At 33.2% G+C, this 24,430-nt stretch overlaps 5 protein-coding genes and 1 long non-coding RNA gene across 9 annotated transcripts; 4 read left to right on the plus strand and 2 right to left on the minus strand.

The window, feature by feature from the left end:
* The first annotated feature begins 496 nt into the window (after positions 1–496).
* Lipt1 (Lipoyltransferase 1) lies at positions 497–4,075 on the plus strand. 2 transcript variants are annotated; one of them, XM_040726731.2, is made up of 6 exons: positions 497–856; positions 935–1,396; positions 2,518–2,817; positions 2,892–2,999; positions 3,063–3,338; positions 3,397–4,075. In XM_040726731.2, exons 2-6 carry the CDS (start codon positions 1,172–1,174, stop codon positions 3,682–3,684), a joined length of 1,197 nt encoding a protein of 398 aa, XP_040582665.1. In that variant the 5' UTR covers positions 497–856; positions 935–1,171; the 3' UTR covers positions 3,685–4,075. The 2 variants fall into 2 exon arrangements, with proteins under 2 accessions (XP_040582665.1, XP_040582671.1); XM_040726737.2 differs by having other exon boundaries at positions 497–833.
* A 4,860-nt stretch (positions 4,076–8,935) lies between these two features.
* On the minus strand, positions 8,936–10,075 carry LOC121131266 (uncharacterized). Its single transcript, XR_005868997.2, has 2 exons — positions 9,944–10,075; positions 8,936–9,864 (listed from the first exon to the last, which is right to left on the minus strand). It is a non-coding gene; the product is annotated as an uncharacterized lncRNA (long non-coding RNA).
* A 52-nt stretch (positions 10,076–10,127) lies between these two features.
* On the plus strand, positions 10,128–13,132 carry LOC121131242 (uncharacterized). The gene is made up of 2 exons (XM_040726751.2): positions 10,128–10,568; positions 10,660–13,132. The coding sequence occupies exons 1-2, from the start codon at positions 10,198–10,200 to the stop codon at positions 11,711–11,713; spliced, it is 1,425 nt and encodes a 474-aa protein (XP_040582685.1). The 5' UTR covers positions 10,128–10,197; the 3' UTR covers positions 11,714–13,132.
* A 3,615-nt stretch (positions 13,133–16,747) lies between these two features.
* LOC121131310 (mesoderm induction early response protein 1) lies at positions 16,748–19,155 on the plus strand. The gene is made up of 5 exons (XM_040726798.2): positions 16,748–17,297; positions 17,369–17,848; positions 17,940–18,237; positions 18,299–18,433; positions 18,496–19,155. Exons 1-5 carry the CDS (start codon positions 16,872–16,874, stop codon positions 18,591–18,593), a joined length of 1,437 nt encoding a protein of 478 aa, XP_040582732.1. The 5' UTR covers positions 16,748–16,871; the 3' UTR covers positions 18,594–19,155.
* Positions 19,156–19,175: 20 nt separating this feature from the next.
* LOC121131284 (gamma-aminobutyric acid receptor subunit gamma-2) lies at positions 19,176–21,311 on the plus strand. 3 transcript variants are annotated; one of them, XM_040726789.2, is made up of 4 exons: positions 19,176–19,778; positions 19,840–19,991; positions 20,056–20,430; positions 20,487–20,796. In XM_040726789.2, exons 1-4 carry the CDS (start codon positions 19,316–19,318, stop codon positions 20,493–20,495), a joined length of 999 nt encoding a protein of 332 aa, XP_040582723.1. In that variant the 5' UTR covers positions 19,176–19,315; the 3' UTR covers positions 20,496–20,796. The 3 variants fall into 3 exon arrangements, with proteins under 3 accessions (XP_040582723.1, XP_040582726.1, XP_040582716.1); XM_040726792.2 differs by having other exon boundaries at positions 20,056–20,379; XM_040726782.2 differs by having other exon boundaries at positions 20,056–21,311.
* Positions 20,912–23,667, minus strand: LOC121131274 (NADPH--cytochrome P450 reductase-like). Its single transcript, XM_071893868.1, is given in 5 exon segments — positions 20,912–21,357; positions 21,359–22,124; positions 22,190–22,726; positions 22,802–23,386; positions 23,530–23,667. Coding segments are annotated over 4 exon segments (2,115 nt in total). The 5' UTR covers positions 23,376–23,386; positions 23,530–23,667; the 3' UTR covers positions 20,912–21,119.
* Between the last annotated feature and the right edge of the window lie 763 nt (positions 23,668–24,430).

Here is a 24,430-nt window from a genome sequence, read left to right on the forward strand (position 1 = left end):
CCGTCCTAGTATTCTTTTTGTCACAATTTACATTGCCCTGATATTTATTTTTAGTGTTATTTATTAGTAAATTCTGTAGTACATAAGGAAATTTGTTTGTTTTTCCCCTCTATATATAGCCACATACAACAAATAAAAATGCTAACTCACACAGCATATTAAATATATGTACATTTCAATATATATTATCATTAAAAATGTGGTATCTTCTTAATGATATGAGTTTGATAACTATATTATTTGAAAAGGTGATTTTTTGTGTTTGAAGGCTTTGCTTATGTAACAACATTATATATTAAGATTTTTTTCAAATAGCGCTCTTGGTAGAGAAAAGTTTTTCTATTTTGTTATGATGGTAGTGCCCATTCAATAAATTAAGAATTACTATTATATTATTGTCAAATGATTATTTCCTGAGTTATCAAAAACATTGATTCATTCTACACTAGATATAAAATGAATATATTATATTGTACGTGTTGGAAGTGATAAAAACTCGTTCCATTTTCTGACTCCTATTTAGAAGAAGTACTATTAAAAATCAGTTATCTTCCTTCTTTGCATAAACAATAATAGTAGCCAGGAAGGTAGGCAAGAAAAACTGACAGTAGGCGTGTATTAATTTTAAGTTTCGCGGAGATGGAAAGTGAGAATGGACACTCGGCACTTTGTATTCTCTAAGCCATTCAAAGATCATAGTACTAGTAGCATAGTCGCTTTATTGAGAAAACTCACTTCTTTTGGGGTAGATTGGATATTTATATTATTATTCTATTTATAAGACTCTTTTTTTACTACACGAAGTAAATATCAGCATCACCTTTTTTGTCCGAGTAAGTTATTCAAAGCTTTAAAGGTAAGTAAAGTAACTAATAATAATTAATTATGTATATTAATCATATTCAAACAATTTTTTATCTATCTCCACTACTAGTAAAGCACCTAATGTGTATAAGTAGAAATAACAGACGGGATAAGATTTTGCATAAAACCTTCAAGTGGCTTCATCTAACTTGGGTCCTTCATTGCTTCCTTATTTTCATTCTTCAGAGTCACATCATAACTCATTCAATCTAATAATTTAATAAGGAGTTGTCCTTACTCCCTATAAAAACAAAACCAATTTGTATTAATATAACTTATAAGTATATTTTTGTCCTTAAAACAAACCATGTCGGTTTTGAAACAATTTCTTAGAAGAAAGGACCTTTCTTGTCCCATATACCACCAAATGATGAAGAGATCCTGGTCTTGGAAAGGGAATGGTAATGAAAAAGAGGGAGGTCATAAGTTGGAAGATCCCGTGAGAGAGGTTTTCATCTCCCAATCGAATGATATATTTTCGAATCTAGCGCTAGAGGATTGGCTTTATCGTCATCATGACTTTCAACACAAGGTAAATTTCTTCACTGTTAATATTATTAATAAATAATGTATGTTTCATCTACATCGTTTGTTACTTAACTTCTATTTTGATTGGGAAATATTGCACATTCTATCTCTGGTGCCACTGACGCATTTGTGTAACTTATAGTTGGTTTTTTCTTTGACTTTTTTTTTTTTAGAAAACCAAGAATGTTGTTTTATGAAATATAACTTTTGAAACACAATCAGAATGAGTACATGTATATCTTAATTTGATATTATATTATATTCATACAAATCTCATTTCTGCCTTTAAAAAAAAAGTATTATAAGGTGTTTTCTCCGATGCAACAGATAGTATAATAAATCATAAATCGAAAGAAACTCCCTGTTGATTGTATTTTCTCAAAAAAATGAAGTCTCAAGAAACTTAATGCTGCATTAAAAATGAGAGAAACTAAATATTGCTTTGTGTCTCATTAGATGCTCAATACATGCAATTATAATTCTTTATTTTCCTTATTTTAAAAGGAGAAAAACTTTTTATTATTATTAAATTTGGTTGTTGATTATGCTTCCAAGATGGCTGACTTCCAACAAAGATTACTTTACGTGAAAAAGTTGTATAATAATATGTAGTATAAATTATAATTATATTTCCTTATTAGTGACAATCTCAACATTATTGTCGTCAGTCTCTGTCAACGTAATTTTTCTTATTATCTACTTCTACTATAATATTGTCATTTGACGACCAAATTAACCTACATATCTAGAGTATTAAAAAAATACTACCAAAAACAAGTTTGATGTACTCTCAATAGTGTTGTATTATAATCAGTTTGAAGATCCAAGTATGGGTTGTTCTTAATGTTAGTACCTACTCGAATGTTACTATGTTCTCATCATGAGCTGGCCTTGACTTTAATTACTAATGATATGTAATGTTTCGTTAGTTATGCGTGTATTTTTTGTCAATCATTATATACCTACAATAACCCCCCACCTTAAAAAAATACTCACTGAAATACCTAACTAGACACGGAGTGTTTTCATTCAAATAATAAAAAAATAATGGAATTATATCTTGCGTAAGACTGAACAAAGGGTTTTTATGGCCTTGTTTTGTTGATGGTTTAACTCTTTTTCTAGCATTTACTTTTACTTTGGAGAAATAATCCATGTGTTGTTATTGGTCGACATCAAAATCCTTGGGTAGAGACTAATGTTCCTTTCCTACGAGACCATGATATCGATTTAGCACGTCGCAACAGCGGCGGTGGAACGGTTTTCCATGATTTGGGTAACATCAATTGCACGTTCTTTACACATCGAGATCAATATAGAAGGAGGCACAATTTGGAAATTATTTGTTCTGCTATTCAACGCTTGACGAATCTTGATGTGGGGATCAACTCTAGAGAAGACATCGTTTTAAATTCGGAGCATAAGGTATTCCCTTCTTGAGAGATATTTTTAAGGAAGGAATTTTTGGGCCTGGACACAAAGTCATCCACATTTTTTAGATTTCGGGGACGGCTGCCAAATTAGGAAGATGCTCTGCATATCATCACTGTACAGTTCTCGTAGATGTCAATGCTGCTGTTCTCCATGATTCTCTTAGTTCTAAAGTTGTAAGATGTTTCCCTCTTTGATAATAATTAATATTAAAATATATTTACAATGGTCCTACTTAGGGCAACGTGGAGTCAAGAGCAACTCAGAGTGTCAGAGTTCCAGTGAAGAATATAAAAGAGGCATATCCATCTGCCACAACAGACTCTCTCCTAGAGTCTATTGGATTTGAATTCCTTCGAACGGATATTAATGGAGAGGATCAAGGGGTTCAAAATAATAAAAATTGGGGTTTTCATCTCGTGAGGCCCGACAATGATTGGTATAATGGAATAGATGAAACTAAAAAGGAACTTCAGGGCTATAATTGGGTTTTTGGGAAAACTCCCAAATTTAAGGTATATTCATATTCATTGATCCACTCCCTTAAATTTTGTATTCTGCTACTTCTTTTAGGTGATGAAAAAATTTCATCTTCCTGAGACATTGATGCCAGATATATCTGGGTCATCTTTGGCTATTGAGTTGGAGCTTATAGTTGAAAAAGGATATGTTAGTGATGTTAAAATTACACTTCCTAGGGGCATGTTGGATCCAGACTATGATTTAGCTAATATACTCTATGGACAACCATTCACGAGGGAACTTCCTTTCGTTGTACATAAATCCTTAAATGAAGTCCCTGAAGAAAAAAGGAGCTTTCTTATTCAATGTGTGGAAGAGTCTATTCGTGACGTTGTTTAGAATTATACAATTTATTAATTTGTGTGTTTTTATGGTTTGTATTATATAAGTAATTATAATTTATATGATATTTAATTATGTCCATAATTAGTAAGTATTCTTATGTACTTTTGAGTCTCTTTAAGTTAGATGAGCACTGACTAGATTTGTTTATTAATTGTCTGGCCTTAGGGGTACCATATACAACAGTAGTACAGCTTGTTTTTTGGTAATATCATAAAATAATAAAATGATAGTATATTTTGTACTTTTTTAGAACTCTGATTTATGAATTACGCGTCACGTCATAGTTAATATTATTTAACTATTTTTGTAATATATAATATACATAATTTATAATTATCCATGTATGATAATATTTTGAATTATAATTATTAATTTATACATGTAACGTAAGCTTACTTTACTTATTTTCATACAATATCCTTGCAAGTATAGAGGAAAAAGAAGTATGTATAGTAATATGTAGTTATATCGAGGTATTGAAGGGATATATTATCTATATCATTTATGAACATTTATTTTAATTAAGAAACATAATCGTATATCATTATGTTAATATTACGTATAAATCTTTGATAAATAAAGATTTGAATTTATACTAGAAACTTAAGAATATTAAATGTAAATCAAATAATAAGCATGAAAGAGAAAATAAAAAACATTAAATTTATTAGCACTAATCCAAATACATATATTTTAAAAGAAAAGACTAAAAAGTCAAAACTACGATGATTTAATGTAAACTAGAATTCGTTAAATTTTTCAAGTATGAAATTGATTAAAATCGTCAATTTCAAGTAGAATTAGAATACATTAAAGAGAATGAATTGACCTTGCTAACAGAAATTGTTTTATTCAGATCTTAAAATAGTAATACATTTTTATAATATATATATAATTCAAAGAAAAACAGGATAAAATATAAATATTTCCTTTTTAATTTTGAATGTTTATCGGTCATCAATGAGTATTTTTAAAATGACTATTAATTAAATATAAGAAATGTTATGGGAAACATTTATTAATAATCTTTATTAGTGTGTGGATCCTAAATCTTCATGTGGGTAATATTCCAATAGGTGATAAGCAATTAAGTTTTTAGAAGATGATTAAGACTACCTAAGTGTCGAACTTGCAATTATATTAAGGTATTCCAATAAAAATCTACAGAAATTAAGAGGTCACTTATAATTTATTATTACATGATCATTTAGCACTCAACAATTCACAAAATCTAATATGCATTCCAGACAAAAGTATCGAGAAAAATGCTGTATATTTATTAAAAGTCTAAGATTGACTTCTACTTTTTTCAAAGGGATTTCAGCCTTATATACATCAAGGGCACTGAAGGATTCTTAACAATGAGATGTTTTTCTCCTAATAAAGAGGCGAAAAAAAGTCGACTGTGGAAGGAACATGCTTCAAGAGTTTCAACGAAGGAGCTGTGGATGATAAATGATAACTCTTTGTTCCTCACCGGGTAATTCATTCGGGATTTTTTTATTTTTGTGGAACTCTTTAAGTCCCAAATAACTATTTATATGTAATATCAGAATAGAATATGCTTTGTAGACCAAAATATTGAGAAAAAAAAGAAGCTCATTATCTTTACGAGTCTAGAATTATCTTCCACTTGTTTTCCAATCACAATAGAGATTCAGTAGTAATAAATAAATCAGGCGTGAGCTTGAAGTGTCAAGGGTATATAATTATCCGAATAGACTGTATATCATAAAGTCCAACTTATAGATGTGATTGAGATGAGTGATTTCTCCATTACATACATCAAGAACATTGAAGGACTCTTATTAATAAAATAGTTTTCTTAGAGTAAGAGACGAAACAGACTTGACTTTCAAGAATTTCAAAGGAGGAGATGTGGATGAATGATGAGAACTCTCTCTGTTCCTTACTGGGTCTTTCAGTCGATTATTCTGTCGTTTTAAGGAACTCTCTAGTTATTATTATATGTAGAAGTATATGATGATTCGGTGGACGATCTTGAGAAGTGTATCTATAGGCACTGAAGTCACTATCACAGACCTTGCTTTGAAGAAGCGCCTGCACAATGAACGATATTTCCATTAAAGGAGATGAGATCCCCCGAGTTAAACACTTATTTAAGGGATCTTGCCTTATCCATTGAAGGACGAATGCTCCACATTAGGTACACAAGTTTTTAACAGAATATATATAAGCATATATTATGCTACTGTTAGTCAACGAGAAAAAGAGAAAAATCATGATACGTCGACAAGTGCTTGTGTTTAAAAAATACACATTGGTTCCTTCTGGATTTTTTTGAATCAGTATGAGTATTTTTTGCTCTTAATTGTCGACAAAATATTATGTTTGAAATATACATCCAAATATTTCGTTAAAACTTGATTTTTCTCAATAATATATTGATTTAAATATACGTTCCTAATAAGGAACATTCGGCGTACGAAGATATACATTTTTATTATAAAATTGATGTATCACTATTTGTTTTTTTTTAAACTTTAGGATTATCTCCAAGACTTTAATATGGACGTGTTTCAAAATCGCCACCTTCATCCTATAGCTACTTAAAAAATATAACATCAAAGAAAACGAAACAGAAGTAACATTGGTTCGATAATAAAAATAAAATCGTTAATTTAGTTTCAACGTTCGCCAAAGTAATGTCTAACATTTTGATAAAGTAAAACTATTTCGGACGTGCCCCGTTATAGTATGCAAATATAACTAGTCGATGGGAGTTGTAGATCTGGCGTATCACCTTCTTGAGCTGTATGTAATTAATACTAAAACAAAGAAAAGCTACCAATAGCTAATGTATCATTTCATTGATATGGCTTTAGTTAATTTCTGGTTGCTATAGTATATAGACGCGACGCTCATTCCTTACATGTAAAAAAAGAAAGACGTAATGCCTTAGGTTTTGGCCTTTGGAAAATCATGCCAGTCAATCATACGTGGACGTCTGACCCCAAAACTCCCAACAAATATTAAGAAAAGAAGATGTGGTAAACCTTCGAATGAAATTTGTTTTTATTATATGGATCACCTGCCTGGATAGGCAAAAATGATGAGTTATGTCAGATGTGTCGTTCACGAACGTAACTGCTCTCAAGGAATACTACAGTCTATAACTTATGTTTTTAATATTCCTTGCCACCCTATGAGCCGACTCTTTTAAGTGAACAACAGGAGCCAGCTCACCCCAAATGATGGATTTCTTGGCTCTTTATTATAAAATATTTTTTTTGTAGGGATGAAATTGGAATCGGATATAGTATGATTTTTTTTTTTTTTTTTTGGGAGGACCAAAAATTTTAGAATTTTTTCTAAAAAAAATCTGAAGAGCCGGCCCTTTTTAGTGAGCCGATCCAAAAGAGCTGGAATTTCCATCAGTACTCTTCTGACTTTTGGGTAGTGTTGTAGTGTGAAAGGTAATGTCTGTATCACTCCAGGGAGTACTATAGAGGTGGAGAATGTACTGTTTTTAGTTTACTACCTTAGTAGATCCACGTTGTTTTTCCTTTTTATTTAGTTATTAAAAGCAGAGCCCTTTAAGGATAGGTCTAATAGGGCTCTGATTAAAAGTATCCTGAGGTTTTCACTTGAGGTGATTCGGTTATAATTGAAGAAAAGGGGTAAGATTTTAATTATTATGTTAAGTTATTTCTGTATCAGACAATTGGTCAACTCCAGGGCCGGATCAACGGCGTCCAGGGTCTCCATAGTGTAGGAGGAGAAGAATGCTGGAGGTTTTCAGCAATTCCTCTGCAGAGGTGGGGGACGCTGGACCTATTAAGCACTTTTGTAGTAAGTGCAGCGTGGGGATCTAGTGTTTCAGCCCCTTCAGTCATTATCAAAAATCCGGCCCCGTCATGGTGTCCTTTTATTTACTACTACACTTACGAAATATCATCGAATGTTTGCAATGATAACTATTTTTGATGATTGAATCACACTTCACTAGTTATTACATGGTTGTGGAGTCTTATGATGTTTTTATAACACCGACTACACCACCCTAAATGTATTATATTTATTCATGATATATATTAGTTATTACCATCAATTTTTACTTTTTAGATCTTGCAAAATGTATTACTACTGTCCTGGTTGCAATTCAAGCACCAAAGTCAAGCTATGATCTCTTGCTCATGAACTTGAACCTGAGGATCAAAATGTGTTCTTTCAATCTTTTCCAAAGGATGCTAACCTTGCGACCAAATGTTTGAGCCTTATTCCAAGAAAAGACTAGAAACCCAGCCAACATTCAAAAATATGCAGCAAGCATTTTGCCGATTTATATTTCAAAGCAGAAAAATGCGACACAAATATATATAGAAGCAAAAAAAATTCCAAAATGGTCGGAAAAAATTAAAAAAACTTGCTTTACCAACTTTATATCTAGGTCTTCCTTCCTATTATTCGAACGTATCATCTAATCCAAGACTTAGCGTGAGTTCATCTTCGGAGCAAAGGCAAGATATTTTGTTCTTTTGCTTTAAAATTAAATACAAACCAATTTTAATTTTTAGATTAGGAAACGAACAAATCAAACTTGATGATTTAATAAAAAGGTCCGTTGAGAGGGACAAAGTTAAAAATATCAAGGATTTGAGTGAAAAATATGACTGTTCTTGTAAGTTCAAAATTGGGACGTACAAATGTATTCTGTTTAGATGGTTTTTGTATATATATGTTTTGAATAAATGAACCGTATCAAATAATAAAAAAATAGAGGAAGGCTTGAAATGATTTTCTATATATTCTTCAAATGAACCCCACAGTTAATTAGAATAAAAAAATGACATTAGCAACGTGACTATCAGAAATTGTTGCCACTACGTTAAATGCTATTGGTGTTAGTAGTTCTAAAACTTTGAAATACCATTCTTTCATTGTTCTAGATGATATATTCACTATCGGTATCATGGGAACTACATAATTGACCAGCAATCGAATTTACTCAAAAGCAGGAACTGTTATTTATTCCATCTTCGTTGAATCCATAAATTTTTCCATTCATATATTCAACCTTTTGAGAATATACTTTGCCTAAAAGGATCGACACTACTTTTTCATTATCGTTCAAATCCTTGAATCTTTGCTTTAGGTAATTTTCTGTTGACAGCGGAATCCCTGTAGTAACTTGCATGGAGGGGGATATTTGCATTAAAGAAGTAGGGTGATTTTCCTTCTCCAAATATAAAGTTGATACGAGATATAAAAATACAACAAGAAATATACATATTAATATAATCTATTAAATAAAAATATATTATAAATTAATATCATGATTTCCTTCGGAACAGTAGCCTTCCATAATTCTTGAGGATTCCAATTTTTTGGAAACTTAAGTAGAGAATAATTTGTTAAAACCTTTAATGAACCTGAAACCAGTCCACATAGTCCAGTAATGCAGGAAAAGTTTCTCTAATCACCATTTCTGATATATTCTTTCCAGCTTCCTTCGAGGTTATAAAAACCTTCTTATCCATATCACTCAACCACAAATGTCACTTTTTATCAAGACTGAATGGTAGCTTACCATTCATTATTTTTCTAACAGCTATCTAACATCATTATAAAATATAAATCACTGCAGTTCAAGTTGAAACGGAGGGTCTTATTGTCTTTAAAGCCAAATGCATTTTGGAAAGTAGGGTTGATGAAGATAATGTTAACATTACATAAAGAGATTCTTAAGGGTTTGAGAAACTTATAAAATGGATCTTTCATTAAGAGAGAGACCAGTACTCTAGTAAAGTCCAACTTTTCCTAGTCCTCGTGCATTCGATTCAAAATGCATCTGAGTCAGAGACGAATCTATGAAATTGAAAACATTCGAATCAGGACTCGAGTGTTATACTATTATTAATTATAGCTATGCTATAGACTAAGAGCCTCAGACGCAAAAATAGGAACAGCAGCCTTCTTATTCCTATGTAACCGATGCTGACGAGAGCAATTCCTGAAATTCCTATTCAAAATGATATGAATATTGAACAGATATAGCAGATAACTTCATTGTAGATATCGCCAGCAATGACAAAGAATTTCTTGAGTTGATTTATCTCCTTTGTACAAAGGAAAGGCTCCTGAAGATGAATATTTGAGGGTTCCATTTGTTAGTAGTGTTTCATCTACGTTTCAAAGTAGTTAAAATTAATCCTTCGTAATAGAAGGCATTATTAGTCACTGGAATTCAATCCTCTTGATAATGCAGCTTAATCAAACCCATAATGCTTACCACGAGTTTATTCTAGGAACTGAACCGTAAAAAAGTTTGTTTACGGTATCTCAAAGAAATATTGCGTGGTAGGTGGACATCCAGGTCTTGAGAAATCCATGGTATAAGCCGTATAACTCATTTCATTGGTACTGCTCCCAGCGTAAGCATCTTAATTTTTATTTGTTATTATTCCACACGTTGCGTCATCATATTTCAAAATAAATAAATAGTGTACTAAGAAAAGGCTTAAAGTTTTACTAAACGTAAAAACAATGATCCTTAAGTATCTCAATTTGAGATACTTAAGGAATAATCACCTCCATCAAAAATATCTCTTCTCTACGCTTAAGCTCCAAAACCTGCACAAATCCCTACAGGAAAATGCTCCCATCAATGAAAAGGTTTCAATTTCAGAGACGGGCTATGTTCCTCCTTCTCCCGGCAGCTCCCACATGAATTCAATTGTACGATACGTCTTACTAGAAAGTAATCTCCAGGTACACAAATACGATGCACTTCTTCAAAATAAGATCCCTATCTCCTGTAAAAGAAACAAAAAGGGCTACGAGTCCCTCTTTCACACGCATGGTATATCTCCTGTCGGACTCAACTGGAGTTTGAATGAAGAGAAGTCTGTTTTGAGGCAAGGTCTTCCTGTAAAATTATACCATATTTAAATATAATTGTTAAATTCCTTAATATTATTTAATAGTATCTCATTTCTATGTATACAGAGCTTGGAAAAATCTGGTGGCCATTTGCCAAATAAACAATTCCAAAGAAGTAGCCCTGGAGTTTATCTCCATTCCTTGGCGAAGGAAAGAATCTTACAAGAAACATGTTCTTGGCATGTATGTTGGTCAGGATCTAAATAGACATGGAAATGATGCCTTCCTCCTTTGGAGCACACTCATTCAAACTCACAAGTCACAAACATTCTCTCTTGAAGAGGATGCTCATATTCACAAACGCGTAAAAGATCTTCAGAAAGAGGGATACGTGTGTAATGATATATATAAAATTATTGCGAAGGAACTGAATCGGCGTTATCCTTATAGTATAAAGAGAAGATATGAATTACTCTACTGTAATGGAAGTGAGAAACGGTTAAAAAAACGTTTCGATACGGATGACGATCATTTGCTTCTTCAAAGTGTTCTCAAGTATGGGGAAAACGATGAAACATTCTCCTCTGTGGGAAAAGAAATAGGTTCCTCTTTTGAGTTTGTGAAGAAGCGATATTATATACTTTTATTTGGATCAAAGGTGGAAAGCAAATCCAAATTCTCACTGAATGAGCAAAAAGAAATGATTCGCTCTATTTTAATCGAGGATTTTCCTAGTCACGAGCCAGATAATAAATTTTATGAAAATCTTAGGAAGAAGTTCAAGAGGAACCCAAAAACTCTTAAGGATCATTGGACCAAGATTATTCTTCCTGTTATACGTTCGCATGAAGAGGGTATTCTTTTCGAAAACTGGAAGTATTCCTGTTTACAGCACGTTTGCAAGTCTCTATCCGATCCCAATTCTGCAAACTATGCAGTCAATTCCCCTCTCGAGTTGAATTATTCAGAGATTATTGAAACTGTCAATGGGCAAACAAGGGAAAGTGTGAAAAACTTCTTACTTCGTGTTGTGAACCAATTTAAAGAGAGTGGAGACTTTGGTGATATTCTGAGGAAAGCTTCTAAAACGTATAAATATAACCATAAATCATTGTCGAGCCAATACAAATTCAGCGAATTGGTTGATTTATATAAAGAAGTCAAGAATGAATTAAAATAAATAGACCATATAATATTAATAATTAATTATCTATTCGTTAATGCTTAAAAAGTTTTTCTAAGACCTAATAGTCCAATCATTAAAAACACTTCTGTCAATGCTGGTAAGCAACTCCCAAATCCAAAAATCCACCAATATAAATTACAATCCCAAACATCCAAACAAAAGTATGTCATGGCCACGACAGCAGAAGCATGACTTCCTATCGATAGTAGAGTAACGCCTGGTGAAAACATAGAAATTCCCATTAAGAACCCAAATAATTCGATCCCCATCAATCCTATGGATATACCTAGGGTGGCAGATGGATTGTTTCTATGATATGTATAAATATATTAAATTGTATTTTGGATACCTAATCCAGTGGCTAGTTCAATGTCCTTTCTCGCATACTCCTCCTGCTTGTATTCAAAAGGGAGACATGCCTTCACATTTTCATTTCTTGAAATCAAAATAGAAGTAGTTACGACAAAATGAGCAATCAATACTAAAAATCGTGTCGGTATTAATCCACTGGCATGAAGCATTCTAAGTAATAGTTGTATCTTAAAGACAATGACTATTTGCTGACTAAAAACTTATAGTTACCTTAGAAAGGTATAATACTATAGCCGTCTGCTTTCTAATTACTAAAGATTTAATGTACTGTACATGTTTTGAATTTACGCGGTCAATATTATAATATATAAATATATTATATGTTACGTGCAATGTGGAAAATCGGGCATTCTGCATAGTGCCAGGGCAATCTATAAAATTTCCAATAGGGTGGTCATTTTACTTTTATTTACATTGTCAGGTAAAACGATAGTTGGTAAATTGATTATTAAACAATTCATTGCAAGCAATTTAATTGTTAAGGATTTAATTTAGATACAATTTCATTGCAAGCATTTTGATAATCTAGTTTATTTTGATTGAAGTTTATATTGAATTAAGGTAATCAATAATATGATAAGAAATTGCCACGAGAGACTCCATTCTACTTTGCAAAATATATCTCAGCTAACAGGTTGTGCAGTTGTACAGCTGGTTCCTGAAGGGGATCAAAACCTATCGGCACAAATATTCTGAGTATCAAGGACCCCTTCCAATATTATATAATACACCCCAGGGGCCCATGGGTTACGGAAGTGAACCACTTGTCACAAGGAGGATCAAAACATATCGCCGTTGCTATTGAGTATCAAGCACCCCTTCTAATATCCTATGATACAGCCCGGGTGCAAGTGAATCACTGTTCCAAAAGGTGGATCATTACCCACCGCTTCCCTGAGCATCAAGCCCCCTTCAATATCCTATAATACCCATGGGTTGTGTTACAGAATATATATTTAATGTAAATTTTATTTATTTTCTTCAAAATAGACAAAAACAAATATATTTTTCAACATCAAATATAATCATTTCCAAAAATCATCTTTTTGAACATAATAATACTTAATTTTTATCTAAATATTTTTACTCAATATATTATTAGCATATACACATTAACCAATGTAACTACTTCTGGAGTATGTTGTGCAATTACAGAGGTGTGGCGTTTTTTTTTTTTTTTTTTTTGCAGTTTAGAGTCTGCTCAATTGCACCTCTTAAAGCCTTGTCCATTTCCATCCAACAGAATTGATACGGTCAGTCGCAATATAACTTCCTTCTTTCTGGGAACTACATCTACACCTTTCAAGGCTCAAACTGGTTTCTTACATTGATCTGTTTTAAGACATCATTTTTTGTCCCTAATCCGTTCTCTGCTACATGGATCACAATAGTCAAGACGTAGTGGGGATCTGCTTTCCGCAGTCGATACTTAGACGCAATGTTTCCCTCTGCCGCATTTAACTACCCTAAGGAGGGTTGCATAATCCTGTTTTTCTTTTTGTTTGTGATAAGCTTCTCTCTGTTGTACTTGGCGGTCCTGAAAAGATTGTCAATGTGAACCCTTTGGATATGACATGGCTGAAGATTTGACCCCGATTTCGCTGCCAAAAGTGTAAAATAAATATACATAGGGTTGAAAATAAACATTGAGAATTGTTTTAAGAAGTTTTTTTCTAGGGTAAAAATGTCTGTAGATTATGATTTTTTAAGAGTCATTCCTGTATTTTGTGTTGTTTACCCAATAAGTTTGAATTTATAGTATTCTTATTGGGATGTGCTTTAACCCAGGAGCTAATAAATTAGGCATAGAAAAACAGTTTGTGTTAAGGTTTTGGTCGATTAATTATTATGTATCATAACATTATTGCAATTCAGCTATTCATGGTACACACTATATGCAGATACAATATAGAACTGACTAGACTTTAATGTCCCCCCTAAAGCCATGTCCTGAATGTTTATTTTGCAGGATGTAATAAGCAGGCTTGTGAGCGATCAGGAAAAAAATTGCGATCCGATCAAAAATTGTGTTCAGAAATTACACGATATAACGAGATCAGGGCCACTTGCGATCCGATCAATTTAATTGCGATCATATTCAAATATACAACTTCTTTAAACCTATATATGTATATATATATATTCAATTCATCCCAGAAATTTGAATTCAAACCCTATAATTAACCATAATATCTCTTTGTAATATTCCCTGTCATTTTATAAATATAAATGATTGAATCTTTGAATATATGATTACATGATTCGTGTATTTTTCATAAAATAAACCCTGACATGTAGGCGACATTGAAAAAATACATTGCAGCCTAGATTAATAGAAATACTATTAACCTTGATTTAAGCTAGTAACGTTAGACCATAGAGAAAGAAATTCAAAGAGATGACGAGGATTTTTACTTTGTACTTAGTTAGGCAGACAGAGAACAAACATTCTGATCTTATAAAAATGGTATACAGCTGTTGTAATATGTCATATGTGTAATTGTAGATATGTTATAATCGGAAGGAAAAAATCGAACTTGATTTGACTTGAGCACATCTTTAACTATTTGAAACATCGTCTTAATTCTAATTCAAAAACGTCAGGAATTTGTTTGCGGATTACAAAACCATTATATGGCCCAATAAAGGTGTTATCAGATGGTCTTATCTTAAAGAACTGCATGAAATTCAGTCCAAACATGATTTTAGGCTTGGTAATAAGCTAACAGACCCCATATTTCATTTAAAAATTGCAAAATGAGAGTTAATTTAGCTGTTCAGTTAATGTCAGATTCGGTCACTAGATCATTGAAATGGGCTCATGAAAACAAAATTTCTGGGTTTGAAAGTGAAGATGTTCTTGTTACGGCAAAATTTCTCGAATTGCACGATAAGATTTTTGATATTATGAATAGTCGATCCAAGTACGGCTACAAAGTAAAAGCAGCATTATCTCTAACTAATATAGTTCAAGCAGAGGAAATATTCAAAAAATTCATTCATATGTATGAAGTTTTAACAAGAAGTGATGGGATTAAAATAATTGCTTCTAGGCGACGCACTGGGCCACTAGGCTTCATTGCCTGCATATATTCTCTAAGGCATCTTGTGGAACTAATAAAGTCTGGTGAAATAAATATGCAATATATTTGTTCTCATAAACTTCAGCAAGACAATTTGGAACATCTCTTTGCTGCAATCAGACAAAGGAATGGATGGTGTTTCAATCCAAGTCCGAAACAATTTAGATTTGCCTATAGGTAATATTATAAATGTTTAGTGTTTTAATTTTGTTCATTGGTATGTTATTATTGTTAAATATTTAATTTTTATATATATATATATTTTTTAGAAAAATTATCTGCCATGCTGGTGGAGGAATAATTTAAAATATCAATGGGGACTGCATTCCACAAGATGAAACTATCTTGCTAACTGTGGCCAATGTTATTGATGAACAACGTCAGATCATTGCAATAAACGATCAAAGCGACTCTACAGAAACACGTTTTGAATTAAGCTGCGGCAATGACTTAGTAAATCTTAAAGAATCTCACTTAAGAGGGTGTAATGCTTCAGACTGCAGAATATGTAGCGCATCAATTTCATTCATTGCAGTATTATGTATATGTATTGCAAAAAAAAAATTAAATGTTTAATTTGGAAAAGAGCTTTATTTCATAATGAAGAAGATCCTTGTCCAGACTCATCTTTAATTTCATTTAAAATTTATTAGTGTTCATCCAAATAGAGGATTTATTATACCGTCAGGCTCGATGTGTCGACTTCTTTTTCTGTCTGAAAAAATATTTCGTCAGCACAATGGCTCACTTGGCAGAAAATGTTTTAAAAAAAATGGAAGCTTCAAATATTCCGACAATATTTGAATGTCCTGTAAGAAATTCAACTCGCCTTGTTGTTGTAAATTATTGGGATTAAATAGTATTTAATTTAGGACTCCAAAGTATTATTAAATATACCTATTATAATAAGTAATAATACTTTATTATTAACATATAGTAGATTGGATAAGAACTTTAGGAGTAAATGAATTTCTTGCTTGTTTAGGGGTTCTTAAACTTTTCCAATCATTATATCATCCAGATTTACTCCTTTTCTAACATAATAAAATAATTGTTGTTGTTTGAGGCCAGAAATTTAAAGAGTGATTAATATATTTTTTATATATAAGGCGAGTCCATTGTTTTTATTTTAATTTACAATTAATAACCTGAAAAATATAAAATTTAACATTTTCCTCCTTACACATAACTACACTAGTAAAATTTACTCACGGTCAATAAGAATCCCTGTACAAGCTGTTATTTTGGATGAAATAAAAATGAAATACGCAAACTTTAATATATATAAAAATATCTTTAGTAAACGTTCAGAAATTTATAGATATTTGAACTCTACGATGGAAAATTATGGGTTGAATATTTGGCTTACTATCCATCACAACAATTTATGAATGGATAATAATAATTAATTATTGTCCGCAAAGGGAAGAAATAGGCTTGTTTGGGTTTCAAAAAGGTGCTCTGATAAGAAGATTTCGATCTTTGCAATTAAAAAGTATTATATTAACAGCTAGCGCAGCATTTCCAGGCAGCAGCTAGCTAGATATATATAAGCTGCATTCTCCTTTAACTTCTTTTTCTTCTTTTCTCAGCAGCAAAAGACTCATCACGATAGTTAATAAATATTAGTAAATAAATAAATAAATATAAACTAATTATTAAAATAATTAATCAAATCCTTTGATTGTGGCTGGATCATGTCGGAGAATCGTCTGAGTAAGGAGGATGATGATGATCCACTGGTCATTGATGAAGATGCAGCTGAAAAGGAATTCGAGCCATCCGTAGAGATGATGGTGAACGACTTCGATGACGAGCGGACATTAGAGGAGGAGGAAGCTCTGGAGACCCGTGAAGAGGACGAAGCAGAGGAATTAAACGCTCTTAATCAGGAACAGGATATACCAATCGAGGATTTGTTAAAAATGTATGGTTATGATCCCAATAGCAATAGCTCAACTCAGGGGCCCAATCATCTTTCTGGCCCTGCTCGTATTGACAGTACCACAGAAGTGAGTAGAGAAGGTGGAGGTGAGGAAGATGATGCAGATGGAGATGATGAAGAAGAGGAAGAGCCTTTTCTTGGTTCTTCTCCATCTACTCTCGTTAATAAAGACAAGGATGTGAGTTGTAACACTAACTTCGAAATTCCATTTACTTCATGTTTCATAATGTTATTGTTCTTTCTTTTCAGTCTGTAGCCCCTTGCCGTACTGCCAATCTTGAAGAAGATGAAAATCATTCCAAAAAACGACCTTCCAATTCCTCCTCTCCATCCCCAAAGAAATGTAAGTCCGAACTGACTAGATTCTATGAGTCTACGATCGAGGGAAGGTCCCTCCGTTCAACTACCTCCAATCAAGGGGATGAAGAAGACTCTGACACTGGAGGTGCAGAAGGGGGTCAGGAGTCGGATCTTGAAGGAAGAGACTTCTCTTGGAAAAAGACGATCATGATTGGACCTTCATTCCAAGCCTCCGTCCCGGCTGGCCTCAGCAAATATGGAGATTCTCTTCCCTATGAAAATGATGATAAACAGTTATGGGATCCTAAGCTATTGTCTCCTGACGAGGTCGAAAACTATTTAACCAAATCATATGAGACAGTCCACAATAATGGAGGAAACAGCGTTGGAAGTTTACCTCTCGGAGCGCATATCAGAGATGATGAACAGGTACTCATAAACATGACTCACATTAACATATGAGTTCTCTAAATATCTATATTATAACTTAAATATATATATATATTCTTAATTTAATCAGGCGTTGTTCCTTCTTTTTCAATGCGGATATAATTACGAGGAGGCCCTTCGTCGACGTCGAATGAACGTTGTATCTCCTGCAGATACAATGTCACTTTGGTCTGAAGATGAATGTCGTGCATTTGAGCTTGGTCTTCGTCTCTATGGAAAGGACTTTACTATGATACAGCAACAAAAGGTTCGAACGCGCTCTGTGGGGGAAATCGTTCAATTCTATTACCTTTGGAAAAAAACTGAGAGACATGACGTATTTGCAAATGCCAATCGGCTCGAAAAGAAAAAATATACTTTGCATCCGGGTAAAAATAAACATATCAATAGCACATTTACAAAGATATTTTAAACTAAAAACAACCGCAGGAACAACAGACTATATGGATCGATTCATTGATGAACAAGATTCCACGAGAGATCGCTCTTCTTCACCAAACTATCATTCTTTACTGTATGGCGCATCAAACAATACAGGAGAGTCACATGGCAGTGTTTTAACGGGTAAAAACTATTAATTAATCCAGTCACGTGCCTTATCCTTCAATCTATTTAAATATTTACAGTGATGCAAAGCAGCAATACTAATAACAAGTCCTCTTCCTCCTCATCTACATCCTCTAACGGCAATTTTCAGTCCACTTCCACACTTCAAGGGCCTTGACTATTTCTTACTTTGTTAAATAATTATAGAAATCAAGATGTTATGTATATACATATATATTTGATAATATCAGAGACTTGCTATGCCACGGATATTCTCTTAATTTCAGTGCCCCCTCAATTCTCTATTTGGCCTCGACTACTAATGGACAGACAAGGATTTATTTCGTCATATATAATCAGATAATTCTATGTTATATTTATTTCCATCCCTCACGAGTCACGGCAGAGGATCGTGTACATACATTAGTTACGAATCTATCTATGTATTAATCATCATTCGAAAGACATGAGTAACTTTACATCTTATCTACTCAGCCAATCCCTCCTCACTACAACGGTCATTAAATGGATGATTTTTTTGTACTCTATTTAAAACTAAATGTATTCCTCTGTTTTTTATTATTATTCATTCTTGATAGATTCTGTTTGTTTAAGGCTTTTATTGTACTTTCATATATTATTATTATATATATATTCACAAACACACACACATTTATATATATCCATATATATATATTTATTAGATTGATAAAAAAAATAAATTTTTATTACTAAAGCCACTTTTCACCTTTTTTTTTTTCTTCTTAAAATACATACTCCTTTCATTTTGTGCATCCTTTGCCAATTTCAAGCAATAAAAAGAACACAATAATATGTACTAATATAAATTAACATAATAATAAACACTATGTCACCATTAAATGATGATCAAGAAGCACAATGAGGTTCACTCATCAAGTCTTCACTATCTTCATCCTGTATTTCCTTCAGGAGATTTCTGAGGTACAATGTCAAGAATTCAATGACTCTTTAAATTTCTATTCAACGGGGAAAGAGGTCAGAGATCAAATACAAGTCACTCTAACTAAGCTACTCACATCCTACAATCGACGCATTCGTCCCAATTTTGGAGGTCCTCCATGTAAAGTTATTATGAATTTGTTAATTAACTCTATGGGACCAGTTGATGAGAAATCTCAATCCTACCTGGTAGACGCTTATTTTAGACAGGCTTGGGTTGATCAACGTCTATCTTTTAATGCTACATCCAGTGTCACTGAGCTTCCTCTCAATTGGCAAATACTTAATAAAATTTGGAAACCAGATACCTACTTCATTAATGGAAAAAAATCAAAAATGCATAAAATCACGGTGCCCAATCGATTTCTTCGAATCTCACCGGGTGAGTGATAATTATATATATCATGATGATGATTTTATACTTATTTTTTTCGTATAAATAGATGGTCTTGTGAGCTTCTCTCAAAGACTCACCATTCATGCACAATGTCTCATGGAACTCAAAAAATTCCCTTTCGACTCACAAGAATGTCCCCTCCATATTGGAAGCTATGGTTATACGGCGGATGAAGTCCTCTATGATTGGAAAGATAATGTGATTAATTGAAGCAGCAACCTTAGATATCAAGCAATCAATGATTAATTAATTTATTTGATAGGCATTGGAGATAAGTACTCTTGCCAAAGCAACCATGACTCAATTTAACCTCATGAAATGGATTTCACAGGCGGAAACTAGTATTACAAATCGCAAGATTGCAGCCGGATTTCGAAATGACTCAATTGCATCAATTAATTTTTCCTTTAAAAGGCAATATGGTTTTTTTCTTCTTCAAATATATACTCCAATGTTTATTATCGTCATGTGCTCTTGGGTTGCCTTTTGGATTGTCAAAACAGATGCTCCATCTCGAGTTTCACTTGGTGTTGCATCTTCCCTCTCTGTTACCAAAATTGGGTTTGCAGGAAAAGGAAAGCCAAATGTAGAGTATCCCACGGCTTTAGATATCTTCATTATAATTTGTTTTATGACTGTATTTCTAAGTCTAGTGGAGTATGCACTTATTAATTATATCTCCGTATTTATTAGTCGCTATAAAGCAAGAGAGAAGAAAGAGTTGTTGGCTAGAACGAAATTCGGTAAGTTACTTTCCAAACGACAAAAACGCCATTTACTAAAACAGAAAGACATGATGAAAACTATATCACAACTTACAATAGAAAATAATCCCTCTGACGACGAAAATGTCAAAACCAAGAGTGCAGGTACCATGACTGATAATACTCCTCTTAAGGGAGTTCATTTCAAGGCTTCAACTCTAGAAGTCAGTAAAATAGCTCAAAGAGCATCTGACCTAATTTTTAAATTTTGTGAAACAATTGAAAGATTTTTAACATTAGCTATAACTTTCATTTCACCAAAACCGGTGTCCCAAATGTACATTTATACACATACAGAAGAGGCCTTAGAAAAAATCGACTCCTTGGCCAGAAAATTATTTCCTTTAACGTTCATTTTCATCATGTTTAGTTATATTCTATTATACTTTTATATACTTTAGAAAAAAAGGTCTGTATAAAAAGATTTAAAAAAATTCCTTATTATTATTATTTTGGACAAACTTAATGTTCGAGATAAAAGAAAAAAGATGGACAGCCATTGAGAAAGAATGAATGTTAAGGAGGAAGAAATTAATTTAAGGATTGAAGGAGTAAGTATATATTAGCTCCAAACATCAGTAGAATATCTTTTCTTGCTCTCCATTTGCTTAAGGTAGGCGACAGCTTCTTCGTCAGACATATTTCCTTGCTTTTTGATCACATCATTTAGAATTATACTATGTGCCTCTTTAGCCATATTCTTGGCGTCACCACATATATAAATATGACCATTTTCCTCACCGATGAGCCTCCATATTTCCGCTGCATTTTCTTTCATTAAATGTGTAACATAGACTTTTTTTTCCAGGGATATCCCTTGAAAAAGCAGTATACAACTTGGATAAACCACCATTGGATAAATGTTCCTCGAGTTCCTCGCGATAAATGTAGTCTTTTTCCTTATTTCGGCAACCAAAATAAAGGTGAGTTTCACCAATGGGTTTCCCCTTGGACTTATGCCAGGATCTTTCTTGAATAAACCCCCGGAATGGTGCTAGGCCGGTACCTGGACCAATCATAATCACAGGGACAGTATGACGATTTGGCAAACGGAATTGAGATCTACGTACAAATATAGGTACGCGGTAAATATTTTCCTCCTTAGGCACCATGGGTTTGAGCCAAGTGGTACAAACTCCATTATTGATCCGCCCAGCCCGTGTTTGATACCCAACAACAACGGCTGTTATATGTATTTTGTCTGGTGAAATCCGAGGACTTGAGGAAATGGAATAAAACCGAGGTTGAAGTCGAGGAAGCAATTCCATGAGATGATGGATGTCTATTTTCAAAGACGGAAAGTCTTCCAGTATGTGTACAATATTGCGAGTGGAATCAAGGATGTACTCTTGATATAAATCCTTTCCTTCACGACTTGATAACTTCACAAGTTTTTCTTTTTCTATGGAATCATTTGCATAGCTGGATATTTCTTTCAGAACGTGGGTACGTGGAAATGAACAAATATCCACGTAGTGGCTCAAAGCTGTTCGATATGTAGTAGGACAAGGGAAGGGCTGTTTTTTAATTGCGTCGTCTTCTAGTGGTGTCATGGTGAATACCACATCTACAAAGATAGGGATACATAATTAGTTGATAATTATTTCAATTAAAGAAAATAGCCTCATTTACCTAAATCAATCTCAAGAGCCTTTCCAATTGATTCAACAAGTTTTGAATCATTTGTAGGATAAATAGCCACATGATCCCCAGCCTCATACCTGATGCGACTCTCCTCAATGTCCAATTCAATATGCATACAAAAACGATCTGAAGTTGGAGCATGAATATTTCTATTTACTTTGATTTCTGAGAGATAGGGATTCTTTTGATCGAAGGGAGGCCTCTGAGTCTCAAATGATCTGAGCCTTGCTGGTTCGCCGCAATAAATTCTTTTAGGATCAGGAGATTCCAAAACCTCTGCAGAGTACTGCCTAAGACTGAATTCCATGTCTGAGGCTCCAATCCCAAATTCTTGACAAACTGATGCCCAAAACTCATCTTTCCACGTTACAAAATCATTCTCAAGATTGTCATCATCATCGCCTTTACCTAGCTTGTGAATTCTTTTAGCACCCAACTCCTCTAATCGTTTATCAACATATATACCCATGGCATTGAAGTGTTCATATGTCTTGTTTCCTAGACCAAAGACTGCAAACGTCATGGCTAAAGTAAAAAAAAAAATCATTTTTTGAGTTACAATATTAATATACAATTAAACATTAATTAATTATCTCTCACTTGACAAATCGCAGCTTCCAGTCTGGAGCCATTCAAAGAATTCTTGAGCATTATCTGTTGGATCACCTTCCCCATAGGTTGCAAGACAAAAAACGGCAAGTGTGGGAGATCCATCTAAGACGTCAGAGACTTCCTCAAGTTTAGTTAAATCTTCCATATCTGTTTCTTCTGGATCAGCCACAACACCTTTAAGTCCATAACGAATCCCTTCATTTGCTAAACGGGCCGCAAACTCCTCAGCTGTTCCAGTTTGGGACCCATAAAAAACGACCATTCTGCGCTTTTTATTCTTCATCTTTGAAAGAAAACTTTGAGCCTCATCATTACCCGAGGAGGGACTCTCCGGTGTCAATTCATATTTGAAGGACGTTAAGTTACTTGACGATGACTTCGAGTCATCTTTGAAAAAATACCAGTAGCCAACAAGAAGAACAATCACGAGAAGTACATAGTCCGTCAGTCCAAGGAGGGGCTCTTGTTCCTCTCTCGTGTCAGAAGTAGTATTCTGACTTGTCCCTTCCTCTTCTTGTCCTTGAGTGGCGACTAAGAGGCAGAAAAGTGACATGAAGAACATGGTAGGTGCATCTAAATTAAAGGAGGAGTGGAAATGTTGTTTAAAGTTATAATAACTAACTAAATATGTAATATGACTGGATAAGTGATAAGAAAGTAGAGCAAGACGTATTAATCAAGCATTGAAATCATTGATTCCTATCTTTACTTCATACTTGATAACGACCCTGCCTTAAGTATGTGGATCTATTGAAAAACTTCACTTAACAAATAACATAGATATTATCATTTTCATAACTTCTTGTAGTTAAGTAACACATTCTCTTACGTCACTCAGTAATGATAATAGTATGGTGAAATTGATCAAGGGACAACGTATATACGCTAATATTCTTTATTCGTAGTAGTATATTTAATATAACTTGCTTGTATTTGTAGTACATTTCTAATTTCTTTATCTACGTAGAAAAAGATAGTACCTATACTGCCTAGCTATTGGACTATTTTAATGGAAATAATCATTATTATTTATTAATAATACAACGAGAGAAAGAGATTGGCTATACCAACAAATTTAACTACGAAATATAAATCACCTTACCAGTCCGATAGCAAAACTACAAATATTATTCACTCATTTTTTTTCCTATATATATTCTTTAAAATCAACGGGAGTATTAAATGTTTTCACACAACCTCTCAATATCCCGTTTGTATAAATATAGTAGGGCCGTGGACAGTTGCAACACTTTTTGATTTTGGCTCAATTACTCCAAGTTGGTTTGACTTAGACTCACCAAATTTTAATACAACATTTATTAGCAGTCAATAGGTTTTCGCTAAATTATATTTAAATGTGACTCGTCAAATGTTGTGACTGTCCCTGTAGGCTATAGCTATGGACAGTTACATTCGATTGACTTTTCTTTAAAAATTTAAATCCTTTGAAAAAAAAAATTATTCCTCTTTTCTCCTTTTTTTTTTTTTTTTTAACCATATGTTTTTATTAACCAAGATAAAATACATTTATTAGGGAGTGGGATTGAGCCCCTCTACCCCCCCCTGTGGACGCCCCTGTTAATACAGATGTGAATATTAACAAAATTGAGGTGAGCA

The sequence above is a fragment of the Lepeophtheirus salmonis genome, chromosome 1, assembly GCF_016086655.4.
Source record: "Lepeophtheirus salmonis chromosome 1, UVic_Lsal_1.4, whole genome shotgun sequence".
Classification (NCBI taxonomy): domain Eukaryota; kingdom Metazoa; phylum Arthropoda; class Copepoda; order Siphonostomatoida; family Caligidae; genus Lepeophtheirus; species Lepeophtheirus salmonis.